General features: G+C 40.4%; 1 protein-coding gene across 3 annotated transcripts in view; it reads left to right on the top strand.

The window, feature by feature from the left end:
- CROT (carnitine O-octanoyltransferase) overlaps window positions 1-15,868 on the top strand; it is a 41,828-nt gene that overhangs the window by 18,529 nt on the left and 7,431 nt on the right. For all 3 annotated transcript variants that reach the window (XM_062179168.1, XM_062179166.1, XM_062179167.1), the window contains 6 exons: window positions 6,277-6,370; window positions 6,485-6,610; window positions 8,873-8,974; window positions 11,803-11,886; window positions 11,965-12,072; window positions 12,295-12,425. In XM_062179168.1, coding sequence (XP_062035152.1) covers window positions 6,277-6,370; window positions 6,485-6,610; window positions 8,873-8,974; window positions 11,803-11,886; window positions 11,965-12,072; window positions 12,295-12,425 — 645 coding nt within the window. The remainder of the gene's footprint in view (window positions 1-6,276; window positions 6,371-6,484; window positions 6,611-8,872; window positions 8,975-11,802; window positions 11,887-11,964; window positions 12,073-12,294; window positions 12,426-15,868) is intronic.

The raw sequence follows: 15,868 nt of genomic DNA, 5'->3' as shown, positions 1-15,868 counted from the left end.
GGCAGATAGAGAGAAGTCTTCCATCTGCTGGTTCACTCCCCAGATGGCTGCAATGGCCGGAGCTGGGCCAATCTGAAGTCAGGAGCCAGGAGCTTCTTGTGGGTCTCCCATGCAGGTATAGGGGCCCAAGGACTTGGGCCAATTTCTCCTTTCCCAGACCATAGCAGAGAGCTGGATCAGAAGTGGAGCAGCCGGGATTTGAACCAGTGCCTAAATGGGAAGCCAGCGCTGCAGGTGGAGGCTTAGCCCACTACACCACAGCCCCGGCCCAGGGAAATGCATCTTATGAGAAAACTGCATAGATTTCAACATTTTGGTACCCAAATAAATTTATCTTTTGATTACATTTCCATTAATTTTTTGAAGTATCCTCATAGTTGGGTGTGTTCCATTCTTCCAGACCTGTTGTAATGAATGTATATGTGCAATAGTTTTAAAAAGAGAACATATATATATATATACACATATATATGAGTATAGTATATATTACATGTATGTACATGCATACATACATATAGTAGTGTGTGTATAATATGTATATATGGCATGTATTGTGTGTGTATATATATATATATATATATATTTTTTTTTTTTTGACAGGCAGAGTGGATAGTGAGAGAGACAGAGAGAAAGGTCTTCCTTTTTGCCGTTGGTTCACCCTCCAATGGCCGCTGCGGCCGGCGCACCGCACTGATCCGAAGCCAGGAGCCAGGTGCTTCTCCTGGTCTCCCATGGGGTGCAGGGCCCAAGCACTTGAGCCATCCTCCACTGCCTTCCTGGGCCATAGCAGAGAGCTCGCCTGGAAGAGGGGCAACCGGGATAGAATCTGGCACCCTGACCGGGACTAGAACCCAGTGTGCCGGTGCCGCAAGGCGGAGGATTAGCCTGTTAAGCCACGGCACCGGCCATGTGTATATATTTTTAAAATATGTTTTGGAAATTTTGAAACTATTGAGGGAATTATGTAATGAAGACCTCCATGTATCCATCCACTAGCTACAGCAGTTATCAACTTCTAGCTTCAGCAGTTATAAACTCATATTTGTTGTTGGTTAACTCTCGTGCCCCTCCTTTTCCCTCTCCATTGGATTGTTTTGAAGAAAATCTCAGAATATCCTTCCACCAAAAATATTTTAGAATGCATCATATTAGTATATATAACGGGTCTTCCAAAAGTTCATGGAAAATGCATATTATGAAACAACAGTGCATGGATTTCAAAATTTATTTGCACCAAAATAAATTTACCTTGCAATTCCTCTTTTCATGAACATTTGGAAGCATCCTTGTATATTTATAAACTGTAAGGATTCTTAAAAAACATAGTACAGGCCGGCGCCGTGGCTCAACAGGCTAATACTCTGCCTTGCGGCACCGGCACACCGGGTTCTAGTCTCGGTTGGGGCACCGGATTCTATCCCAGTTGCCCCTCTTCCAGGTGAGCTCTCTGCTATGGCTCGGGAAGGCAGTGGAGGATGGCCCAAGTCCTTGGGCCCTCCACCCTCATGGGAGACCAGGAGAAGCACCTGGCTCCTGGCTTCGGATCAGCGAGATGCACTGGCTGCAGAGGCCATTGGAGGGTGAACCAACGGCAAAAAGGAAGACCTTTCTCTCTGTCTCTCTCTCTCTCACTATCCACTCTGCCTGTCAAAAAAAAAAAAAAAAATAGTACCATTATCACACCTAAGGACTGGCCTCTAATGACAGTAATTCTTTATTATCATAATACATAATCAACTATTCACGTTTCCTAGATGATTTTATGAATATTGTGTTGTCTAAAATTTAAATGTATTTATTAAATACATATATGTACAAAAGCACACACAGGAATAGTCAGCTAAATATTCGTATAAGCACCACCTAAGTCAACGCCAAGGTTTCCAGTCCTCCAGACCTGCCCTCATCCCTCTTCCCAGGCACTGTGCTTCCCCTCCCTCTTAGGGAAACCCTGCCTCTCAGATAAACTTTTTTTTTTTTTATAAAAGTTTTATTTACCTATTTGAAAGGCAGAGTTACTGAGAGGCAGAAGCAGAGATTGAGAGAGAGAAAAGAGTGTGCGTGAGGGAGAGCTTCCATCCGCTGACTAGCTCACTCTCCAAATGGCAGCAACAGCCAGAGCTGAGCTGATCTGAAGCCAGGAGCCAGGAGCCTCTTCCAGGTCTCCCACCTGGGTGCAGGGGCCCAGGGACTTGGGCCATCTTCTACTGCTTTCCCAGGCCATAGCAGAGAGCTGGATCAGAAGTGGAGCAGCCAGGACTCAAACTGGCACTCATATGGGATGCTGGCACTGCAGGCAGCAGCTTTACCCACTACACCACAGTGCTGGCCCCTCTCAGACAAACTTTTAAAAAATCTGGTGAACTTGCAAGTGAACAATTATTTTCATTTCATTAAATTTGCATTTCCTTCATTACTAGTGAGGGTCAGCATTTTCATGCATATTTATAGACCATTTCTGTTTTCTGTGAATTGTTTTTGCTTATTTTTCTACTGTTTTATTAATAGTTATTTTTATGATCTGAACACTATTAAAGGAGTAAATTTTTTAATAAATTGTACATTATTAATTTTGATGTACGCAAATTTATCTTTTAGGTCTTTTGCTTTTGTGATTTGGCTAATATTTGCTTATGTGCCAGTTATAGTATTTAATCTTGCCCAAATTTGGCATGTAATTATTAGGTCAGGCTTAGTAATTGGATTACTCAAAGCCAGTCTTCCAGAAATTGAATACACGTGATCCATCAATTCAGCCTGTGACCTATTTTTTTGTTTATTTTTTGAGAACAGAAAATTTGAATCATTGCTTAAAAATGAAGAGAGTTCACATAAAAATCTGGATTTCTGATTTCTCTTTAAAAAAAATTACAAGTTCTGACAACACTAGCCTACTTTCTGGCCTGGCAACGTAGCCTGGACCTGGGTGGTTTAAAGGGTGCCCATTTCAGACTGTGCTTTGTTTCAGCTTGCTACTGCCCTGGGCACTCCCTACGCTAAGGCCAAATGTTCCCTCCATTTTCCTTTACTGAACACTGGTTTGCTCTGTTCTTTTTGTTTAATAGTAGAGAAATAGTTTTCTATTCCTATACCTCTATCAAAAAAAGGATAACAAGAACTTTATATATGAATATAGTGATGGTAGGCCTAACTTGCCATATATATCTTATTTCTTAGATGCCTATCTGCCTCAATGGAACCATCACCTACCCAGTCACTCAGATCTGAACAGATGAAGTGACCCTCGCCATCTCCCTTGTGTCTCATATTAATCAGAAACAAAACCCTCCTCATTTCCCTCTTACTGATTTCTTAAATTCTTTCCTCTTTCCTCTCTGCTTTGCTTTTGTTCAGGTTTTTTTGATGTTACTGCTAGATTATTAGCTCAAATTCCATGATGATTTTCTTGCCTCCACATATTCTCCGTGTCATCTGAGTAATGTGGCTGTAAGAGTCAAATGTGATTTGATCTTACCTTTGCTTAAAATTATTTTTTTAATATATTTGAAAGGCAGAGTTACAGACAGAGAAGGAGAGATACAGAGAGAGATCTTTCATCTGCTGGTTCATTTCCCAAATGGCTGCAACAGCCACGGCTGGGCCAGACTGAAGCCAGGAGCCAGGAGCTTCATCCAGGTCTCCTAAGTGGGTGCAGGAGCCCGAGCACTTGGACCATCTTCCGCTGCTTCTTCAGCCAGCAGGGAGCTGGATCATCAGTGGAACAGCCAGTGCTGCAGGCAGCAGCTTAACCTGCAAAGTCACAACGCTGGCCCTCTGCTTAAAATTCATAAATGTTCCTTAAATTACTCAGCAGGAGTCTGGATTCCACCCTGGCCAACCTCTGTAGCCCATGTGCTGCCCTCCTTCCTGTGTGTCTTACATTCCTGTCTTGTATTGCTATCCTGTGCTTTGCTTGCAGTCCTTGTAGCATGTTGGATTATCTGTGGTTTTTACACATACTCACATTTTCTATTTGGAATGCCCTTTCCAGCTTGCTCTAGCTGGCAAATTCTTAAGTTTCTGTTCAGGTGTCACCAGGAGGTCAGGTATTTCCTAACTTCTTTTTCCATTTCCTCTCCCCAAACCCCAGAGAGTTAACTCCTTTAGGCTCTCTGCGTACTGGTCCTTAGCTCTGTTTACTGATTTCAATGTTGAATTGAAATTATTTGTTTCTGTGTTTTCACAGACAGGTAGAGCTCTAATAGATTAGTTATGAGGTCTCCTTTGTTTCCTGTTGCTTATTACACAGTAGAATTTCATTTTGTGTGTGTGTGTATATATATATTAAAATGTACAAGTGTGATTGTATGAATTGAGAGATCAGGCAAGATCTGTGCATAAGGAAATTTTAACTAAAAACATAGGACACAATTAGAAGCATAAAATAGATTGCTCAGATTCTGAAAAAATATATTTGGTACCATGTGAAGAAAAGGAGATGTAGAATTTTTCTATTTTAGCTTTCAGAATTTATGCTAATTCATGTGCCAGGAACCACAAACCACAGAAGCTTAATCTTTATCTTGGGCAAAATTAGGACTCAGTATAGAGAGGTAAGCAGGAAGAGAGGCAAGGCAAGTTGCCCTTCTCCACCAGAGATTGCCCTTTGTTGTGTGAACCTCACCTGCTCCACAGGACACCATTAATGTGCAAATAAGAGTGAGGAATTTTGCAGGGAGGAATTATTGATCAGTGTCACAAATTTAATAGAGGAAATTGGGAAAATCAGTAAGTTTCTTCCAATTTTGAATGCTGAAGCCACAAAGAAGAAATGGCTATGCATGGTACATTTTTATAGTGACTTATACTCTGTTGACTAACTTTCTGAAGAATTCCAGGAAGCTTTTAAATTGAGGTAATTTCTTAGCATGTGCCATGGGAAAGTAGGGCTTTAACTGATGAAAATGTATCTCTTGGGGCTGGCACTGTGGCATAGAGGGCAAAGCCACGGCCTGCAGTGTTGGCATCCCATATGGGTGCTGCTTCAAGTCTTGGCTGCTCTGCTTCCCCCATGGCTCTCTGCTAGTGTGCCTGGGAAAGCAGTGGAAGATGTCCCAAGTGATTGCGCCTGTGTACCTACATGGGAGGCCCAGAGGAACCTCCAGGCTCCTGCCTTCGGATCAGCCCAGCTCCCTCGCTTAGGGCTATATAGGGAGTGAACCGGGGGATGGATGAACTCTCTCTTTCTCTCTCTCTCTCTCTCTCTCTCTCTCTCTCTCTCTCTCTGCCTCTGTCTCTTTGTAACTTTGCCTTTCAAATAAGTAAATACATCTTTAAAAAAAAAAAACCTATCTCTTTATAGAAAAACTTTTTTACCTTCTGACTATTTAAAGACACCTGAAATTCATCAGACTGGTAGCACAGAATGCTAAGGGGAAAATGACTTATCCTCTGCTGGTAGAGGCTTTAAACCATAATGGTCAGAAGTAAGAAAGTGGCACATGTGAAAACATTGAAAAGTGACTTCTTGGTACCTCTATTTTTTAGGTAAAATACAAATATTAGTTGTGTATGCAGTAACTCCTATGGTTTTACTTGTATCTATATGTAAATAGATACACATAATGATTTTTAGCTACATAGGATGTATGTGATTTTTTAAATAGATTTATTTATTTATTTATTTGAAAGAGTTACACAGAGAGAGAGGAGAGAGAGAGAGAGAGTCTTCCATCTGCTGGTTCACTCCCCTATTGGCCACAACAGCCAGAGCTGAGCCAATTCGAAGCAAGGAGCCAGGAGCCTCTTCTGGGTCTCCCATGTGTGTGCAGCGGCCCAAGGACTTGGGCAATCTTCTACTGCTTTCCCAGGCCATAGCAGAGTAGATCGGAAGTGGAGCATCCAGGACTCGAACAGGTGCCCATATGGGATGCTGGCACTGCAGGTGGCATACCCACTACTCCACAGTGCAGGCCACATATGTGATGTTTCTAAGAGTGATTATCAGAATATTTTTCAAGTTCTCCATTACAAAGGAGATTTTCTTGAACATTGGAAGTATACCACATTTTCAAAGTATAAATCACATCAGCCAGATTGAATCCTTTTTGTAGAAATGAAGTTACTTTCAAATATACTTTTGGTATTAATGGAACATATAATCACTTTTTAAAAAAAGTTGTGTAGGAAATCTATTGCTGTTGAGGTCATATGTATGTTTCTTTGGGTAGTATATTGAAACATTTAAATACTGGTCAACATTATGACTGTCAGAGGCCAAAGTAGCTCCCGTCTGCCTGTGCTCCTCTGAATGTTCTTCCCTTCATCTTCCCTAAGACAACTGACGCACATCCACGAGAAGTGCCACAGTGAACCCGAGGGACCTGGGATAGCCGCGCTCACTAGTGAGGAGCGGACCCGGTGGGCTAAGGTAGTGATTCCTTCTTTGCTTAATGGGCCTTTTCTCTCACAAACTGCTTTCACATTTCTCTGGATATATTGTGTGTACATTTTAACAGGTAATCATTCTCTCCTGTCTCTTTAGGCACGAGAATATTTGATTAGTCTTGATCCAGAGAACTTGACTTTGTTAGAAAAAATTCAGAGCAGTTTATTTGTATATTCCATAGAAGATGGCAGGCCACATGTAACACCAGAAGATTATTCCCAGGTAATTTTCTTATCCTGTTTTCTGCTTCTTCTGTTTTTCTAATTATTTGAAAGAAAGAGTTAGATTTTCCAGTTGCGGATTCACTCTCCCAAATGGCTGTAACGTCTGGCACTGGGCCAGGCTGAAGCCAGGAGCTTGGAACTCCAGATAACAGAGGCTCAACGTGAGCCATCTTTTGCTGCTTTTCCCCGGGCACATTAGCAGGGAACTGGATAGGAAGTAGAGTAGCCTGGACTAGAACCATTGCTCATGTGTGATGTTGGCATCACAGGTGGGGGTTTTACCCATCATGCCTCAATGTTGGCCCCTGTTTTTTCTCACAGATTTTTTTGGAGGACTCATGTATAATGAACATGAGGTTTTCTTTCCTTTTTTTTTTTTTTTTTTTACTTCAGGCTCTTAAAACTTCTGTTAAGATATAAAGTATACGTGTGCCAAATTGAACCTTATATATGAATAAATAGTGCTTTGTAAATCCTTGCTACATTGTTTAGGTCTATTTAGATGTGTTTGGTACTTTGTTTAAAGACCTAGGAATGTTTTGGTATATTTTGGGCCAGTGTTTCCCAACTTTTTTGTTGATCATACAAACAGAATATTACACTGGGGCAAATGAACTTTTCTTGACAAAGGTGACATGAGCACTTGCCTGTAACTCACACCAGTGTGCCTTAACACCTTAGCTGGGAGGGTCTGTCCTATGAGCTACATCACCCCTGTAAGTAATCCTGTCTTTGGTTTTGTTGAACACTCTGACTTGAGTGATTTTAAGGGTGAATGTGGCCTTGATTTTTTCCTCTCCCCTCTCCCCTCAAGCAGTATTCTTCCTGGGAAATAAAATATAGTAATCCTATTAGTGGAAACTTCAGAACCTTTTGAAAACACTTAAATTATTTCATAATGCATTCATCAATATTACATGATAGAAAAAAATAATCCAGGATGAAAAAACCTTGTAGCTAGAAAAGGACTTTTCTTTAGCTGCCTTTTTTGTTGTTTGATTTTAAGAAATTCATGAAACTCCTTAAGAATATGTCTTAGGGAGTAGGCATTGGGTGTAGCCATTAAGTTGCTGCTTGGGTCACATACATTGCAAATTGGAGTACCTGGTTCAAGTCTGCTCAGGCTCCTCCATTTTGAATTCAGCTTTTTGCCAAAAGTACCCTAGTAGACAGTGGATGATGGCTCAAGGACCTTAAGACCCTGCTACCTATGTAGGAGACCTAGATTAGTTCCCAGCTCCTGGATGTTGTGGGTATTTGGAGAGTGAACAGGAGATGAAAGATCTCTCACTGTCTCTCAAAAAAATATAAATAAATAAAAAAAATTTTTTTAATGTTTTAATGCAGTATTTTTCAGACTTTGTGGACTGTAGTCTGTACTTACAAATGGATTTAGCCCACTATATTATACACATGTGCATGAATGTGCACAAATGGATCTATAATAGAAGTTTCACAAAACTTGCAAAATTACTGTCTGTGATATACTCTGATATTTCTGTTCTATTTTATTGTATTTGTAAGACTATTCATTGTGATAAGCTAAATTGATTTTATGACTAAAAGGTTCAGAAACCTATAGTTTAAAACAAGTTTATGGCCAGCGCTGTGGCTCAATAGGCTAATCCTCCGCCTTGCGGCGCCGGCACACCAGGTTCTAGTTCCGGTCGGGGTACTGGATTCTGTTCCGGTTGCCCCTCTTCCAGGCCAGCTCTCTGCTGTGGCCTGGGAGTGCAGTGGAGGATGGCCCAAGTGCTTGGGCCCTGCAACCCATGGGAGACCAGGAGAAGCACCTGGCTCCTGCCTTTGGATCAGCGCGGTGCATGCCGGCCGCGGTGGCCATTGGAGGGTGAACCAACTTTCTCTCTGTCTTTCTCTCTCTGTCCACTCTGCCTGTCCAAAAAAAAAAAAGTTTAGTGGAATATGAGTTCTTAAAATATTTCTTAAAATATTTTCCTCCTGAGCTTTAATAACTCAATTTATGAAGGCCAGATACTATTCAAATTACAAAAGCCTTCTATGTTCCAGAGAATGTTCTATAAAAATCCATGATTGCTATACCACCATCCTCTTCTCATAGAATTTTTTAAACTGAGATTTTGAGAAATATTTAAAATTGGGCTATAATTATCTCTTAGGTTTAACCACGTTATTAAATTTAGTTGGACTTAGAACAAGTGAGATGATATATAGGTGTTCAAGATGAAAATACTTACCATTGTTAACACTATTTTAATTTGGAAAATTACATTTATTGTAGATAATTTCGATACTGTTTAGTGGAGATCCTACGGTACGCTGGGGTGACAAATCCTATAATTTGATTTCCTTTTCTAATGGAGTATTTGGCTGTAATTGTGATGTAAGTAAACTCTTGAAGTTTTTCCCTCCCTTTTAATATTTTAGGTAAATTTAATGGCAGTGAGCAACAGATGCTTGCTCTGTGCTGCAGTGTAGTAGCAGTAAACACTTATTTCATTTTAAGACATTATAATAAAAGCCTTAGTTATGAATTCCTAGTAACAGTGGAATATATGATAAATTGTTTTCTACTATAGAAAAGCCAACATTTTGGAATGTAGCTGCAAAATGAAGCTGCATGTAATATTTATATAGTGGCAGCTCACAAAGCTGTTACCTGCTTGTTGAGGTATATAACCTATTTTACGAGATACAATACGATATTATGTATATGTGTGTTCTATGTATAAGAAACTGAATATATTTCTAAGTTCCAAGATTTACTCAGTAATTAGATAAGTATTTTCCTTAAATGACACATAATCTTGACTCTGTTTTGACTATGAATATTAAAATATATGGCAATTACTACCATTTTTGACCTTCAGAAAAATCCAAATTGCTTTTATTGTTTCTATTCACTTTTTGAAATCTTATTTGCTAGCTATATTTTACAACTCTCTGATAGTCATTCAGAAGTTCTAAAATCAATAAAATTTAAAAAAAACACGTAGCACTTTCGTGATTGTATTAGTATTTACTGAGTTTTAGGTGATAGAAACCTAAATCAAAGTGTCATTAGTTTAAGAAATTTATTGATATCAAAGCACACCTAAGTGTGGATAATGCTAACAGTGTTCATATACTTTCATGAGAAATCTCTTCCCCTTCCTTGGCTCTGCTTTCCTTTGTTTGGCTTCATTTTTAGGTAGACTGCACAGTGTAATGGTCACACCTGTGGCCTCACGTCTTCATAGCCCTCAGCCTGGTGACCTCAGTGTAAATAGCTAACTTCTTTTTTCCCAACAGTCTCAGCAAAGTATTAGGAATGATTCTCACTGGTTGTGATTTGCCTGTGAATCAGGTCCACATCCCTGGTACTCACAGGTGCTCTGATTAGCCTGGCCTGGTTCACAAGCCCAGCCTTGGAACCTGGTGGGCAGAATCAGTTTCATTGCAACCACTATGGGGGTGTGGTGGTTGCCTAAACACAGTAAGGCAGCTGTTATTTAAGAAGTAGGTGAATTGGTAGATTAGCAGGTACAAAACTAGATAGCTCATTAGAGTGACAGTGAAAGGCTATCATGAGTCATTTTGGTTTAATTTTACTCTTCCTTTGTGTCTACTGTAGATGAATTATTTCTTGTTAATTGCCTCAGATTTATTTTTTTCAGCTCCTTATTTGATTCTCCTTGGCCTTCCTCAGTCTGATTTACATCTTTACTACTCCCTGCAAACTAAATTTTTAAGGTAGTTAATTACCTTTGAAGTTCTCCCCTCAGTTTCTCTTTGCCTTTTCTGCTACAAAGAGTCTAACATCCTTCTGTTCTGCTCTTTTTTTATGGTTCCAGTAAAATAGTTTAGAATAGAGAGTACTGTCTTAAATAATTTGGGAAGGCATTTGGCCGAGCAATTTAGATGCTACATGAGATATACACATCCCATACTGGAGTGCTTGGGTTCGAGTCGCAGCTCTGCTCCCAATTCCAGCCTCCTGCCAGTGCACACCCTAGGATGCAGCAGGTGATGGTGCAGATAACTGCCACCCACAAACTGAGGTCCCAGTTTCTGGTTTCAGCCTGGCCCAACCCTGGTTGTTGTAGGTACTTCGAGAGTGGACCAGAGATGGGAGATCTCTCTTTCTCTCTCTCTCTTTCTCTGCCTTTCAAGTAATTAAATAATTTAAATAATATGTGATAACATCTATGAGGATTGCTTTTAAAGCTATAAAGCACTATGTAGCTATGTGATGTAGCTAAAAAAATGGGCTTGCGAGTGACCTGTCAGTCTTGCTAGGTGTGCTTGTTGTGACAAAGTGCTCGTCCATCTTGCACTGACTCCCTCAAGAGCCTGTCCTAATGTTCTGGCTGTCCCCTAGTTGGTGACAGTCAACTGTACTTCTAGCCTTGATACAGGGCTGCAGAGTTGTAATGTTACAGTGACATAGAAGACAATGAATTACTTCCTCTTTAAGGTCCATATCTTAAGCCTCCCCTTCTTTCACTCCAAGGCTAGTCACATCCAGTTCACGAATGATAGCTACTTAATGTAAGTGGTAACAGTAACAGAAGAAACTATCTGATGGGACTGTCATCAAAGGAACATAGAGAAAATAGGACAAAAAGTTTGAGCCCAGAGAATTCACCAGCTGCATTTCCTTTCTCTAAATATAGCTGTCAAACCTGCTACACCTCTGTAACAAAGCCCCTCTTTACCACATTGCTTAACCGTTAGGAATGGTATCTGCCCCATCTGGACATTCTTGTAAATATGTGCGCAGAATGGTTATGCTTTCTCATGCATAGTGGCCTACAGGAGTTCATGCTCATCCCAAATGCCTTCAGGTAGTCTGCCAGCCTCATCTACTTTTCGACACTGTTCCTGCAATTCTAGAACATCTTAGCGTTGCATATGTAACAGCTGTTTTGACTTTCAGCCCAAATGCCATTTCTCTAGATTGTTCATGTTTCCTTCGTACTCATGTACACCTATGATCCCAAGAGTCTTAATTAAGTGCTTCCAACTTTAAACATCTGTTCATTTCAAAAAATAAAATACAGCAGTTACTGTACTGTAGGACAGCTAGCTAGCTATATGTTTATCATTAGGAGGTGAGGCGTTTAAGGATTCTTATTCCTTTTTATGTTAAAAATTGAGTTAAAGAGAAAATATTGGACCAGGTTTTAAGCTGGCAGAAAATACTCAGAAGCTTTGGTATTTTCATTTCAGCATGCTCCGTATGATGCAATGGTGATGGTGCACATTGCCCATTACGTTGATGAGAAAATTTTAGAGAATGAAGGAAGATGGAAGGTATGTAAGAGCATATCCGTCATTCTTTCCCCCAGTATTTATATAGAGAAAATATTTTTAAGTCTTCCTTGTTTTCAGGGCTCAGAGAAAGTACGGGATTTACCATTTCCAGAGGAGCTTGTCTTCACGGTGGATGAGAAAATATTGAATGACATCAGCCAAGCTAAAGCCCAGTATCTTAAGGAGGTAGATGTTCACCTTTCTCTGAAGATAGTAATGTTCTCTTTTATATACTATTCATATATAAATGTGGCTATCCTCTGAGCATGTCATCACAAAATAAAACATTAAAGCCTTTGTACCCTTAATTTTGTATATCTGATGGTTAATTCAGTTGATAACCGGGTTCTATTTGGGGTATCCTCTTGAGATGATTTTTTACTGTTCCTCTCTGATTCTTTTTGTTAGGCATCTGATCTACAGTTTGCAGCATATGCCTTCACATCTTTTGGCAAAAAACTAACCAAGAAGAAGAAGCTTCACCCCGACACATTTATTCAGCTTGCACTTCAACTGGCCTATTACAGACTTCATGGACGGTGAGGCCCACTAATCTTCCATTTTCAGGATCTTTTTCCCCCCATCAAAGATACATTTGTTTATTTGAAAGGCAGAGTTAGAAGGAGAGAGAGGGAGAAATCTTCCATTTGCTGGTTCATTCTCCAGATGGCTGCAATGGCTAGGACTGGGCCAGACCAAAGCCAGGGGCTTAGAACTCCATCCAGTCTCCCACATGGTAGCAGGGTCCCAAGCACTTGGGCCATCCTCCACTGCTTTCCCAGGTCCATTAGCAGCGAGTTGGATCAGAAGTGGAGCCGCTGGGATATGAATTGGTGCCCATATGGGATTCCAGTGGTTTCAGGTGGCAGCTTCGCCCACAGTGCCACAGTACTGGCCTCCATTTTCAGAATCTTGAAGTCCCAGCATATGTCATTTCCCCACTCGATTTTTTCACTTTTTTCCGGTTGTCACTGTGCCCTACTTTGTACTTCATCAACCAGGATTAGAGTGCCAATCTGTGACTGTCTCTAAGTTTTTCTTTGATACTTCATCACATTTTTCACTCGTAGTTCTGATGTGTCTGCTGCCTTATAAGAGAAACTTTTCTGTTCTTTGGCATTTTAACTTCAGTTTTCTGATGGTTGATGAAAACAAAATTTTTGTAGATTATCCAGCATTTACAGGAGAAACAGTATGTTGTAACTTTTCTATATCTGAAGCAGAAATAGCAGCCCCTTGATTTTGTTTTGTTATCCTGTCTTTAATGTGATGTTTAGATAATTTGCATTTAAGTTCAATTCTCCGTGGAGTTTATGTCTACCTCCTTGCTGTTCGTTTCCCTTTATCCTGTCTGTTCATTGTTCTCTTTTTTTTTAAATTTTGTTTTACATTTACAGATACACATACACACATGCAAAGTACTTTGAAAAGTTGATAGAACATGGAATTGAAATTTTTTTTAGTATAGCCAAGAGCATGTCAATTTTGTTGATTTTTTTCAAAACACCAACTTTTTGTTTTGTTGATTTTGTCTATTTTTTCTGTCCTCAATTTTATCTCCCTTCTGATCTTCATTGTTTTCTTTCATCTGCTAGTTTGGACTTAGTTTTTTCTTTTCTCTTGTTCTTAAAGATAGTTATTTTATTGTTCTCAGATCTTTATTCTTTTAATGTAGCATTTACAACTAGAATGTTCCCTTTGAATACTTCTTTCACTGCATTTCATAAGTTTGGGTATGTTTTCTCATTTTCATTCATCACAAATAAACTTCTAATTTTCCTTGTGAGTTTTTTCTTGGCCAGTTGGTTGTTTCAGAGTATGTTAATTTTTACATATTTGTGAATCTTTCAGTTTTCTTCTGTTACTGATTTCTAGCTTCATACCATTGTCATTAAAGAAGATGTTTTGAATGATTTCAGTCTTTTTTAATGTTTTGACTTGTTTTGTGGCCTAAAGCAGGAGCTATCCTGGAGAGTGCTTCATATGCACTTGAGAAGAATTTGTCTTCTCTGGTGTGTGGTATGTTCTGTGTATGTGTATTAGGTCTAGTTATAGTGTCCTTCAAGTCTTCTATCCCTTACTGGTCTTCTCTTTAGACATTCTACACTTCATTGATAGTGATCTTCCATTTAGAGGTTCTATCAGTATTTAAAGTTGTATTTTTAAATTTCTAACTATCAGCCGGCGCCGCGCTCAATAGGCTAATCCTCCGCCTGCGGCGCCGGCACACCGGGTTCTAGTCCCGGTCAGGGCACCGGATTCTGTCCCGGTTGCTCCTCTTTCTGTCCAGCTCTCTGCTGTGGCCAGGGAGTGCAGTGGAGGATGGCCCAAGTGCTTGGGCCCTGCACCCTCATGGGAGACCAGGAGAAGCACCTGGCTCCTGGCTTCGGATCAGCGTGGTGCGCCGGCCGCAGCGCGCCAGCCACAGTGTCCACTGGGGGGTGAACCAACGGCAAAGGAAGACCTTTCTCTCTGTCTCTCTCTCTCTCACTGTCCACTCTGCCTGTCAAAAAAAAAAAAAAAATTTCTAACTATTATAAATGTGTCTATTTCTCCCTTCAGTCTGTCGATGCTTAATTCAGTACCTGCTTTATATTTTTGAGGCTCTTTTCCTTAGTGCACATTTTTTAAAATTATTAAATATTCTTGATAGATTAAATGTATCATCAGTATGTATTGTTCTATTTTCTTGTAACCTATTTTGACTTAAAACCTATTTTGTCCAATAATATACTTCTTTAGTTACTATTTCACAGAATGTCTTTCTTCCATTCTTTTACTTTTAACCTTGCCATGTCTTTGTATCTGTTTTTTGTAGATAGCATACAGATGAACCACATTTTATTTTATTTATTTTTTTTTTTTTATTTGACAGATAGAGTTAGAGAGAAAGAGAGAAAGGTCTTCCTTTTTCCGTTGGTTCACCCCCCAAATGGCTGCTATGGCCGGAACTATGCCAATCCGAAGCCAGGAGCCAGGTGCTTTCTCCTGGTCTCCCATGTGGGTGCAGGGGCCCAAGCACTTGGGCCATCCTCCACTGCCCTCCCGGGCCACAGCAGAGAGCTGGACTGGAAGAGGAGCAGCTGGGACTAGAACCCGGCACGCATATGGGATGCCAGCACCGCAGGCAAAGGATTAGCCAAGTGAGCCACAGCGCTGGCCCCATGAACCACATTTTAAAGATCCGTTCTGCAAATTCTTGCCTTTGGAGAGTTTAATCTGCATTGTATGCTCATTATTATAAATTTATAATGACTTTTTTTTACACATTTAACTTTTAAAAAGGAATTACAAGCCAAAAGCAGAATACTGGCTATTATTTTACCTTTACCAGAGTTCTCTATTTCTTTTGTCTTCAACTTGTCTAACGTTCTTTCATTTGAATTATTTGTCAAGCAGTTCATAGGTCTCCTTTTATGACTTATTTATTTATTTGCAAGGCAGAGCAGGAGAAAGATTTTGTATCTGCTGGTTCACTCCGCAGATGGTCACAATGGCCAGGGCTGGCCCAGGCTGAAGGCAGAAGCCCAGAACTCCATCTGGGTCTCCCACGAGTGGCAAAGGCTCATATCCTTAGGCCAGCTTCTGGTGCTTTCCCTGGCACATTAGCAAAGAGCTGGATCAGAAATGAAGCAGCCAGGACTGAAACTGGCGCTCATATGGGATGCCAGTGTCACACACAGTGGTTAACCCACTGCACCACAACAGCAGCCCAGGGATCTCCATTTTTTTTTCAGGGTCAGTTATTTGAACTTTATTATTTTCCTTTGGTGGTACCATGTTTACCTAATTTTTCATGATCCTTATAACCTTGTGTTCTGTCTGTGTATTTAAAGAACAGCCATTTCTGGTCTTTACAGACTGGATTTGGTGGGTAGATGTGGACACGACTGCTTTCGGGACCACAGTTGAGTGGGGGAATGGAGCCAAAGCGTGGGATTGCTCCTGTGTCCGCAGTCGGGTCTGATGTCAGCAGGCTTAT

This window comes from Lepus europaeus, chromosome 20, assembly GCF_033115175.1.
Source record: "Lepus europaeus isolate LE1 chromosome 20, mLepTim1.pri, whole genome shotgun sequence".
NCBI classification, from domain to species: Eukaryota; Metazoa; Chordata; class Mammalia; order Lagomorpha; family Leporidae; genus Lepus; species Lepus europaeus.
Note: the sequence above shows the minus strand (reverse complement) of the source record. Positions and strands in the feature narration are given on the sequence as shown.